Source organism: Rosa chinensis, chromosome 7, assembly GCF_002994745.2.
Source record: "Rosa chinensis cultivar Old Blush chromosome 7, RchiOBHm-V2, whole genome shotgun sequence".
In the NCBI taxonomy this organism is placed as follows: domain Eukaryota; kingdom Viridiplantae; phylum Streptophyta; class Magnoliopsida; order Rosales; family Rosaceae; genus Rosa; species Rosa chinensis.
Genome location: NC_037094.1, coordinates 36,633,884 through 36,645,996, shown reverse-complemented (window position 1 = coordinate 36,645,996; position 12,113 = coordinate 36,633,884). Strand labels below are relative to the sequence as shown.

Below are 12,113 nucleotides of genomic sequence, written 5' to 3'. Positions count from 1 at the left end.
CACGAAGGAATAAGAATTGGTGTAGGTCCCACCTCCTTATAAGGAGTCGATTCCTGAATACTCAAGAATTTGATTACGAAGGGAGGAGATGAGTTTAGGAATCAACTCTTCTGGAATTAATACCGATTCTTTTCTTCTCCCATTCCAGTTGTCTCTAATTCATGATTATTTTTCATTCCAAGTAAGTAAACGTGTCACTAGTTCCTAGCTACCAATGTGGTTGCGTGTTATTAGAGGAATTACTTGAGCACATTTTTGTGTGGTCAAACTTGGAGGAGACTACGTTACAAACCGTTGTTGAAAGAAAATTGGTGCACGGAGCTCTTTCTCATGGTTTAAGTAATGCGTTATAACTATTAGTTAACAATTAATATGACTTCCACGATAGATGCACGAAATAAAAGAGCAAACTAGCTATAATGTGTTGAAATTATATAGATGATGATCTTATAAACTTGATGCTGAAGTAAAGCAATAAATTGAACATAGTATAAATCTCATGTGGATAAGCCTTTCTGCAAATATTTATGCGGAATTAAAGACAGAGACAAATACAAAATACAAAATGAATTGTCCACATGTATTATACGGTGTACGGTGTAGGGTTGGGTAGGTTAATTATAAAATTTTTAATTAATTTTGGAAATGAATTGTGACGCAAGAAACAAAGAAAGGTCCAGGGGCACCGCTAAGGGTGGCCACCCGGTCCTGTTCGAAAAGTCACTATCTCATCTTAAACGCCCCTTTACCAGCATACCTCTGATTAGTAGGCCCCACCTCCCTCCGGGCCTGAAAGCTATGTAGATCTTTCTAATTAACTCCTCCCCTCTACCTCACCTCACCTCTCCTCGATCATTTTATTAGATTTCCTCTTTAATTTCTTCTATCTCCATCTTCATTAACCAGTTACTTTCAGGGCTGGCGAGTTACTGTTGCGACTGATTAGCCATCTCTTATCTTGCCCACCACTTGCACATAGTTCGTACAATTTGACTCATCTTAGTGAGTTTATGGTATAAAGAGGCCAGTGGAGAAGCCAAACCAAACCAAATTGCAGCAATTATATAGAGCTAGCTTCCGTAGCTTGCAGCTAGAAGCTGGGAAATGAACTCTGATCGTAATTAGTTCTAATATTGGATCGATCATCAGTTAGTTTATGGCAATTGCAGCAACGAGCAGGATGAGCCACGAAGAAGACGAGTCGAACAAGCAGGGCAATCATCATGATGAGGTTGATGATGAGCACGAGCATGACATGGTGATGCCGGGCTTTCGCTTCCATCCAACTGAAGAAGAACTGATAGAGTTTTACCTTCGCCGTAAGGTGGAGGGCAAGCGCTTCAATGTCGAACTGATTACTTTTCTCGACCTTTATCGCTATGACCCTTGGGAACTTCCAGGTATATATACATATCCCTCACTTCATCATCATATAACATCGATCAATCCCTACCCCCCTCTTCTTCTTTGTGTTCTAATTCGAAACAACTAACCATATGAAATGAATATGATGATGTTTAGCTATGGCCGCGATTGGAGAGAAGGAGTGGTTCTTTTATGTCCCGAGAGACAGAAAGTACCGGAACGGCGACAGGCCCAACCGTGTGACCACATCTGGATACTGGAAGGCAACTGGAGCCGATCGGATGATTCGAAGCGAGAACTTCCGGTCAATCGGATTGAAGAAAACCCTAGTTTTCTACTCTGGGAAAGCCCCCAAAGGCATTCGAACTAGCTGGATCATGAACGAGTATCGCTTGCCTCATCATGAAACTGAACGATATCAAAAGGTACACCAACTTATGCATGTATTACAACTTCAACGACAAATTAATTATTAAGTTGCGATCTTTGGGCTGAAGATCGAGCCAGTAAAACAGAAGAGGAGTCGGAATGAACTTTCAATTTAGTTATTAAACCTAGCTAGTATTTCATTCGATCTCTAACCCATGAACAATTAGATGTCAATTTTCCCTTCTTCTTTTTTCTTGGTTCCGTTTCTCAAAGATAATTAGCAGAAGAGCATGTCAATTGTGAGCAAATTAAGAAAACATATCCAAGATTAAGACTGAAGTTCATCAATTTCAACATTTGCTATTGTAGTTTTGATTTTTATTTAACGTGACCTTGGAATTAATTAATTAGGTGAACCACATGCGCGCAGAGACTTGGATTTAATTTTGTTTAATTGATTTGCAGGGAGAAATATCCCTTTGCCGAGTTTACAAGAGACCCGGAGTGGAAGACCACCCGTCGCTGCCTCGTTCTCTGCCGTCATCCAGAGCCGCCGCTAATGCTAATAATGCATCCACATCAAGATCAGTACTGGCTCAGTCTTCCTCCTCGTCCACCCTAGACAAAAAGCAGCACAGCATTAACAGTAGTTTGATGGAAAAACTCCAAGCTAATTTTAACTTCAATGGAGGGTCGCCGTCACTTGGCCAATCTGTAGAACAACTTCATCATCATCAAGATCAGGTGGCTGTGGATCCAAAGATTAACGAAACGGAAGGAAGTAGCGGGAATTCGGATGTGACAAGCACGCTTGGCGTTGGCCTCCGTAGTAGTGCTCCTAATATTCCTCCAATTCATCTTCCATCATCGTCACTCGGGCTACAACCTCATCACCATCACCATCGAGGAGTCCTACACCTCGATGATCAGGCCGAACAAGAGGGGATGTCAACATTCTTGCAGCAGCAGCAGCACCACCACTCAAAGCCACAATCAATGCTGTTCGCCGGATCTTCTGTTTCATCCACGTCTAACCCGATTGATGATCTTCAAAGACTCTTGAATTACCAACAGCAGCAAGCAGTTTCCAACATTGCCAATCAACAACAAGCTCTACATGTACAACAATACTATGATGCTCATAATCATAATCACCATCACCACCACCAAGTACCTAGCAACGTGGTTAACCATTTCTCCAGTCCTTTCCCATTGGTACCTCCTCCATCGTCACAGTCTCAGCTCTCCCCCAACGGACTTCCAATAACTGCTTTCTCCGACCGCCTTTGGGACTGGAATCCGATCTCAGAACCAAACAGGGCGCCCGATCAGTACAACACCAATCCATTCAAGTAATCAATAATATACATATATATATATATATTTATATTTATATATATATATATATTATCAACTAAACTCAACTGCATATATACGTATTTGATCCATCATCCATACACTACCACTTAATTATGCTAGCTAGCTGATTCTAGCTGCTGCTGAATTTGATTTCTCTAGCTAGCTAGCTAGTAGTCCTTAATGATCTCTACATCTTTTCCATTTTTCTGGCAGACTTAATTTGTAGATCTAGTATTTTAATGAAGTGATACTATTATTCGATCTAATGTTTTTGAATTTATATACAACCATATATATTTGATCGATCATACATTTAGTTGTTTTTCTGGGGGTTATTGATGGGGTGATATCCTATATTCATCCCTTTTGTGTTGTGGTGATGCAGTAACATGTAATATAGCTAGCCAGTATGTATTCTGAATTGCAATGTTGCATGCTTAGGTCATGACGTAAGGTGCTGAATTAGGGTTGCAGAAAATCATATATATGTCAATCATAGGTCATCCAATTCATCTCCTCCTCCTCCTTTTTTTTGTTTCCTTTTTTTTTTTAGAGCTTTTCCCCTATCTAGTACTACTCATGTTGTCAATTAGAAGTAACTAAGGCTTTTGATCAGGCCTACTTCCGATCCAGAGCTGTTTATGTTTTTACGGTTAGGCCTCATCATGAAATAACATTAACATCGATCCTAACATTTGACCAAAACAATATTGTGGTTTTGATTTTTTTTACTAGGTACTAAGTACCTTCGAACATATATGCATAAGCACATTCATCAACATACAATTATATGTACATAAATTAATTCAAGAGTAATTACATATCACTGTTTTCTGTTTTGAAGTCATCGTTTTATCCATAGTCCTTTTAATTTCACAAACTCCAACCTATTATTCTAAGATAATAACAATTTTGTATCTAGCTACTTTGATCGTCGATGAAACTGTTAACCGATGACATGTCATACCTTCTACACATTTGATCTTGCAAAAATAACAATCAACTAAAGTTTGTACCACGTACAACACGTGAATATAAAATTATATGGTTTACTCTTTAATTTGTTGTCTCATTAATTAACGATACATCATCACTTAGAAGTTGTGCTAATTAATGAAGTAACCTAGGTAAAGTTACTAACTTTGAAACAGTAATTTGCGGTGTGCTTTAATATTAGAAGCTTTAAGAGACATAAAACTCAGGGCCGGTCCTGAGGTTTTTGATGACCTGGGCGGAAAAAAAAAAAAAACGGTGGTGCCCAACTATAGATTTCTTTCAATTTCCAAACATTAAAACAATAAACGGTAAAAATTTGAGCAAAAAAAAATAAAACCAGGATTGCGATGTAGCAATTGTGAAGATGTATGCATCAACAGATCATGTTACAACTTTCGACTTCTAGTTTGTGTACCTAATATATGTCACATTACACCAACATGTCAAATTATATATACATCAAGAAAGAGAAAGAGAACAGGGAAAAAAAAACTGTTCAATTGTAGGGGGAAAAGAAAAGTCTTCTATTATTCAATATGGATCGCACATGTAATTAGAGAAGTTGAAAGTCGCAATTTGGATACTAGCGGTGATGGTACAACCAAGATTTTGAGATTACAACCTAAAAAGGAACAATAGTTGTTAGAATAATCAACAAATACCACAAACAGCCAGCAAAAGAACTTCTAATATCTAAAATTTCAACGATTTTGAAAATTGAAGAACAACCATTGTCAAAAGAAAATTTGAAGAACACTCAATTTAACTATACCAATTTTGATTTTTATCGCAATCTACATCGATAGAATGCCAAAAATTGCATCTGAACACCATAGAAGAAAAGAAAAATATAGGGGAGAAAGATTGAGAGGAGGTGGTAGATGATAGGAATAAATTGTTTGATTAAATAACCATTGAAACCTCAAATTTATAGAGAATCTCTATAAGTTTCATTTAAAATTATTGGAGAATGGAGACAGTTAAGAGAATCTTGCAATTCATCTGCTATAATTATGTATACAATTCTCAAAGTGAGGAAAAGATAAGACCTCGAAGCGAGAAAGGGAGACGCAGCTTTGGGAATAAAGTAGTTTTTTTTTTCTTTTCGTTTACCGTTGATAGATACTACGTAATAATTTTTTTTTAATATATATAACTATATATATAAACAAATATTGGTGCCCCCTCTCTCTTGGTGCCCTAGGCTGTTGCCAAGCCTACCTTGGGGCAAGGCCGGGCCTAAACGTACTCCAAAAGATATGAACGTAAATATTAGCCATTTAATCAATGCATCTCTTATCTCTATATATGTTCAAAAAATCACTTAGTAACATTATGTGTTTACTAAATTATAGGGTGAGTTTTTAATGAGAACCATTAAAATGAGGAATTCATGAGAAATTTCTTGTGAGACTCACTTTTCGATCACATTTTTATAAATTAACCGTTAGATGTTTAGACATTCATATGTAGATCATTTATGCAATTTTTCAACCAAATTGAAAATTGTTAAGATATAATCACGATTTATCATTTATGAACATGAACGGTTCATGTTTAACGTCTATTGGTTCGTCCATTGACTTGATCTAATTCGGTACCTTAATAATTAGCAATTTGGAAGAAAATTTTCAGAAATAATCTATTCATGCACACATAAACATCTACTGATGATTCGCCGTAATGTAATCGAAAAGTGTGTCTCCCAACCACTTGATTAGAAAGTGCTCATTTTAGTGGTCCTCATTAATTAGAAACTCTCCCCCAAATTATATTCTTAGTCAAACGATATATTGAAATTCAATCTAGTAATTAGGTTTAACGAGAGTGTAATGAGGTGGATCATGTTGTCAAACGATGCCGTTTGTTTAATTTGATTAGATGCAAATCCTCATTAGTTCATGGATATATAACATTGGTAAACTCTATGCGTTTAAGTCATACTAATTTCATACCCGTGTGAATGGTGTGATGCATGTGTCATTGTGGAAAAGAAAAAAAAAAGGGAATTTTTTTTTGCCACAGACTTCTTCAATTCTTTTATTCATGTGTTTTGTTTTTGGGTTTTTGGTAATAACTCTTTTGGATGATTTTATTTATTTATTATGAGTTGTTAATTTCTATTTTGAAGGGTATTATAGGCATATTATAATTTGGTGGAATATGTGACACCAAACTTCAAGCCTCCTTTTATAGATATAAGAGGATGTAGTCTTCCCGTTATGACTGCAATGACTGGTAGAGGGGTACACTAAGATGCTCTCTAGGCCTCAAGCTAATCAAGGCAAATGCGGAGAGTTATGGTTGTGTTTAGAATAAATTTAGTTGTTAGTTTTTCTTTTCATTTTCCTTTTGGATTTTAGTTTTGCAATTTTCTTTTTGCATTTTAGTTTTTTGCATCTTCTTTTTGGATGTTAGTCTGACTATTTGTGCAGTCAGTTGAGCAATAAATGTAGGGAGAATTTCACAAATGGTCACTAAACTATGACTCATTCGATACTTTGGTTACTCAAGTTTCAAATATATCACTTTGGTCACTCAAGTATTACACTGTCATTCACAAAAGTCACCCAAGGGGCATTTTTTCTCACAACAAAGTGACTTTTGTGAATGACAGTGTAATACTTGAGTGACCAAAGTGATATATTTGAAACTTAAGTGACCAAAGTATCAAATGAGTCATAGTTGAGTGACCAAATTGACTATTCTCCCATAAATGTAATGGGTGATCTTCTGATCCCCTAGATTGACCTTGTACGGTTGTATGATCTTTTAATCATAGGAATATATCTTTCTTTTCCCTAAAACAAAAAACAAAAAATAGTCTTCCCATTATCTAATTTTTAAACCTATAACAATATAAGTTTCAATTTTATAATGAATTGAGCAAATATTGTTCACAGTTAATCGATACAATCCTACCCAATTAGTACAATCCAAATTTGTATTCCAGATATTATTTCGGGACATTCTGTTGATGTTGATTGTAATATGGGGTTTAGGCACTATGTCCCGCCTTTGTATTCTGTAATACTAATGGTTAAAACTTGAAAACAACCATGTTAGCCCTTTCCTAAAAAGAAAAACAAATTAAGTCATTAATATAGTTGTTGGTTTGAATGATACAAATTTGATCGAATTGTATCAATCCACATAAGGTAACGCCTTTTCATTTGCCTTCATTATAGGCCCAATTTTTATAAGAATATTAGGTAAAACCCTTCTATTATTTCTTTTCAATTTAGACCCAAAAGTTGCGCTATAGGATAAATAATACAACCTTTTTTCTCTCAAAATTATAATAATTGCCACTGAAGAAAAATTATTAACCTACACTAATCTAGCTCTTGCTAAAAAAGTAATGTTATGTATCCATGATTAAAGCTCTTTACAACTAATATTTTAATTGTAGGTTTTGCATTCAAAATTGTAGCTTTAATATTGTCATTATATTGCTAGAATCATGCAATTTTGATTCTTTTTCAAATTCAAATGGGTTGATTGAATGAACCAAATACTAAGAGACTTTTGCATATCTTTCTCTTGGGTTTGTAATCACTAGTTGTATACCTAACATAGAGATTTCTTCGGTTATGCCATACTTAGTATACACATGCTAACTTGTAGGGGTTGGGTAAAACACCTGACTTCAGGTCATGATTGAGAAAAAATAAAATAAAAATATATATGTATTACACAATATGTTCAAGTTCTCAAAATTTAATGCCTCCTTGTTTCTATTTTTTATTTTTTATTTTGATGCTATGAGTTTCATTAGTTACTTATTTTAAAGGTAAGATATTTTTGCAATGTTCATGGCTGTGAGGTAGGTTGTTTTATGCTATGATTTTTTTTTCAATACCTTGTCAAAATGTATATAGTTTTAGAGGGAGAAACTCCACTGTAATGAGGACTAGTTGATGACTTTTTTGTGTGACTCACTCTTCAATTATATTTTGACGAATCAACCGTTAGATGTTTATATATTCATGAGTAGATCATTTTTGCATATTTTCAACCAAATTGGAGATCGTTAAGGCATTTATAATAGTGATTTATCATTTATGAACAAGAATGGCTCAAATTTGACAGATTTGGTTCGTCTATATATTTGATTTAATTCGATACCTTAATGGTTTCCAATTTGGTTGAAAATTTGTAGAAGTGATATGCTCATGAATATCTAAACATTTAATGGTTGATTTGTCGAAATGTAATCGAAAAATGGGTCTTACAACCATTAATTGAAAAGTTCTCAACTAGTTCTCATTATAGCAGTCCTCATTAGAGCCTCTTCCTAATTTTAGATACCTCATAGCTATGTGACTTATTGGCACATATTCTAGAGGTATGTTATTTGATGTCATATAAGGTATGTGTAATGCTCTGAGGTGGCGTTGTTTTATGTGATGCCCCGGAAATTCGTATTTATTTTCCGAGGATTTTCTGGAATTTAATTAGTGGTTATTGGACGATTTTGTGGCTCGTGGATGGAGCAGAAGTGTTTCGGGCGAATAATTATTCAGAAAGCGTCATTTTAGGGGGGGGGGGGGGGCGCAAGGGTTGACTTTTTATTCGTTGGGTATCTCTGAAAACTTCCTTCACGAAAGTCGTAGAGCGCGTCGATATGAGTTCGCGGATATGTGGAACGAGGAAATCGGAGTTCGTATGTGGAAGTTATGGTCTGCGGAAGTTTTGGATATTTTTGGAAATCACTATAAATAGAAATTTCCCTTTCGGGAAATTTACAATTTTCATTTGGGTTTCTATTTACGGAAATCAGAACCTTCGTTCTCTCTCTTCTTTTCGTCAAACCCGACCGGAACCCGGAAACCCCACCCGGCTTTTCCGACAATCTTCGGCGACCTCTAGTGGCGGGACCTAGGAAGGCCAACTCGCCTCCTTGTTCTAGTCCTCCTGGTGGTGGCCTCTAGCATCAATTCTCGGTCACGGTGGTGCAGCAACACATCGAACTCGAGTGCAGTTGGACCCAATCAGAAATCCTAGTTCAGGCGACGTCACGGCTTCAAGTTTTTTAGGTTAAGTTCGTAGAAGTCTCCCTGATCGATCTGTGGTGTTTGTTTTGATCGATTCACGTTGGAATCAGATCAAATCAAGGTGAACAGTTCACGGCAGCTTGTGGCAGCGATCTAGGCTGTGTTGGCTTGAACCCCAGGTATTAAAGTTGATCTATTTGGTGTTCTTGACATTTTGGACGGTTGGATTAATCTAGTTTTGAGTTTTGGCCGGTGGTGGTTGTGCCACCGATTGTGGGGGCCTTTCGGTCATGTATTGGATAGTTTCTGGTATTATATATCATCTACTCGTCGATACGAGCGTTTCAATATATAATACCTAATTTTTGGAGATCGTATGAATGTGTTGTGATTTTTACAGTTTTGGACCGTTTGATGATTCGATCCGTTAGGATTTGAGCGTTCGATTGACTTGTGGTTTTTTCACATCGATTGTAAAAGCATTCCGGAGACTTTGGGTGGTCTTAGATGAGGTTTCGCCTAGATTGGCGTTACTTTCAGGGTTGTTGTTCGATTAGGGGATTTGAACTTTAATCACTTGGTGATTCACTAATTTGAGATCATTGGTGATTAGGTGCTTCTCAAGGTGATTTGGACGAGTTGTTGGTGTGAGTGTTAGTTTGGTTCTGTATTGAAGACGCAGCAGGATTCTGAGGTGAGTAATCTCACAATGTTCATTTACGAACGAAGTTACCTTTATTGTTTTGAGAGTTATTTAGTTAACTGCAAACTATAGTTGGTATTAGTGGCATTCCTGAGTGATGACCATGTGTGTGTGTGTGTGTGTGTGTGTATTTATGTGAAATATGTATATTCTTATGGATTGAGGGGTGAATTAAGCAATAGGTATTGAACTATTGATGGGTTTCATTCTATTGTTTTTAGGCTTGACTTTTCAGGAAACATTGTTTTAGGAATTGAGAATTTCTATTGTTTGAAAAGTGTCAAGATTTGGTGTGAGTTGCTTAATGTTTTGATCTAATGACCGGGGGTCGGAAGATATGAGAGTCACAAGTGGTGATTTCTCCTTTTGATTTGATTTAACATTTTGGGTCCAGAGCGACTTGCTTAATGTTTTGATTTGACGACCGGGGAGGTCTGATGATCGGAGGTCACGAGGTGACATCTCCTTTTGAGAGTTGAGTAACTTTTGGTCCTGAGTAACCGCTTTGAAATGTTTTGATCTGATGACCGAGGAGGTCTGAGGATTCTAGGTTGCTGGGAGTGACCTCAGGTAAATATATCGGGACTTCACGCCATTGGCAGAGTTTGTGGATACGATCAGTTAGAGCTCTAGTTTGTTGCCATTGTACATCATGAGGGGTAGCGGGGAGCTATTCGATGCTCATGAGTACGTGTTTTAAAAGGGAGTTTCAAGGATTCTTTCTTTTAAATGTCCAGGGAGGACTTGTGTATCATATTTAATTGTCAGAGTTTCAATTATTATGATTTTGTCACGGGGTGCCTTTTGTTGATTTGAGAACGTGTTTTAAAAGGGAGTTTTGGGGATTCTTTCTTTAAATGTCCAGGGAGAACTTGTGTATCATATTTAATTGTCAGAGTTTCAATTATTATGATTTTGTCACGGGGTGGCTTTTGTGTTGTGTTCTTTTGGGAAAAGAATGTGTTGTTTTGGGAAAATAGGGTGTGTGTTCCTTTTTCACGAGTTGATGGGTTTCCTCGTTGGACGAGTTGTGCGTGTATGTTTTGAGTTACTCATACGAGCTTGTAAAAGCTTACCGGATTTGTTGTGTGACAACCCGGTGCACCATTCAACGGTGTAGGGGTTAATTCTGCAGATCAAGATAATCGTGGCTGAAGCTGAGGTTACGTCTTTGCAGCTTTACAGTAGGAAGCCATTTTTGTGACTTTGCCGTTATTAAGACTTCCGCTTGTAATAATCTATGAGAAGCATTTACTTATTATCTTGTTGTGGCAATTTAATTTGTAAACTCGTGTAATATATAACTCTGTGGAGCGAGTATATATTGACTTTGTGGGTTCAGGGCATCAGTATGTACTTGGTTTAAAAGGAAAAAGTTTTCCAGGTATTTGTATTGATGGCTGAATCATCACGCATGTATAATTATGGGATTATATATATCGATTTTTATTTTTGTGTTAAAAATCGGGCCGTGACATTTTATGCTCAATACCTTGTCAAAAGGTATATAGTTTTAGATACCACATAGTATGTGGTTTATTGGCACCTATTCTAGAGGTATGTTGTCCGTGATCTGTGACCTGTTGGTAAGTTATAATTCCAACATTGTAAAGGTCATGAGTTCGATTCTCACTGACATATGTAAGGGTAAGGTGGGCTAAGGGTTAAAGAAAAAAAAAAGAGGTATGTTATTTAATGTCATATAAGGTTTGTGTAATGCTATAAGTTTCTTTGGATGCCTAGTCAAGAGGAAACCTCATTGATATGTGATTTATTAGTTACGTATTTTAGATGCTGTTATCTATTGTTCGTCGCTATAAGGTATGTTTTATGTTATGAGTTTCTTTTGATGAATGTTCATGAGGTATATTTACAATTTGCATCCCCTGAGAAGTTGGTTGGTAAATGATATGATCTTCAATATATATACCTGAGAATATGGTATACTATTCAATATAAATGGACACTCAGAATCTAATGTGTAATGGTTGCATACATGATGTAGAGGTTTGTTCGACTATGTCATACTTAATCTACTTGTGGTTGACATTGTTGCGATGGCTTGTAATAGTAAAAACTTTTTAACACATATATTGACCAATAGAGCATGTGAGTATGGTGGTTCTAGTTAGACCTCTAAATTTGCTATTTGGATCTCCCATACTTAATACACCTCTAATTTACTTTTTAAAATACTTGAAAAGCTAAATAGACCTCCTTATTTTTTACCAAAACACTCTTGAACATGAGATACAACAATCTGTTACTCTACTTTTTATATGTATCTTCAACCACGAGAAGAAGAATGAATCAAAATCACATGA

General features: G+C 36.3%; 1 protein-coding gene across 1 annotated transcript; it reads left to right on the top strand.

The window, feature by feature from the left end:
• The first annotated feature begins 862 nt into the window (after positions 1–862).
• LOC112178886 (NAC domain-containing protein 35) lies at positions 863–3,816 on the top strand. Its single transcript, XM_024317147.2, has 3 exons — positions 863–1,400; positions 1,522–1,790; positions 2,200–3,816. Exons 1-3 carry the CDS (start codon positions 1,157–1,159, stop codon positions 3,088–3,090), a joined length of 1,404 nt encoding a protein of 467 aa, XP_024172915.1. The 5' UTR covers positions 863–1,156; the 3' UTR covers positions 3,091–3,816.
• Positions 3,817–12,113: the final 8,297 nt, after the last annotated feature.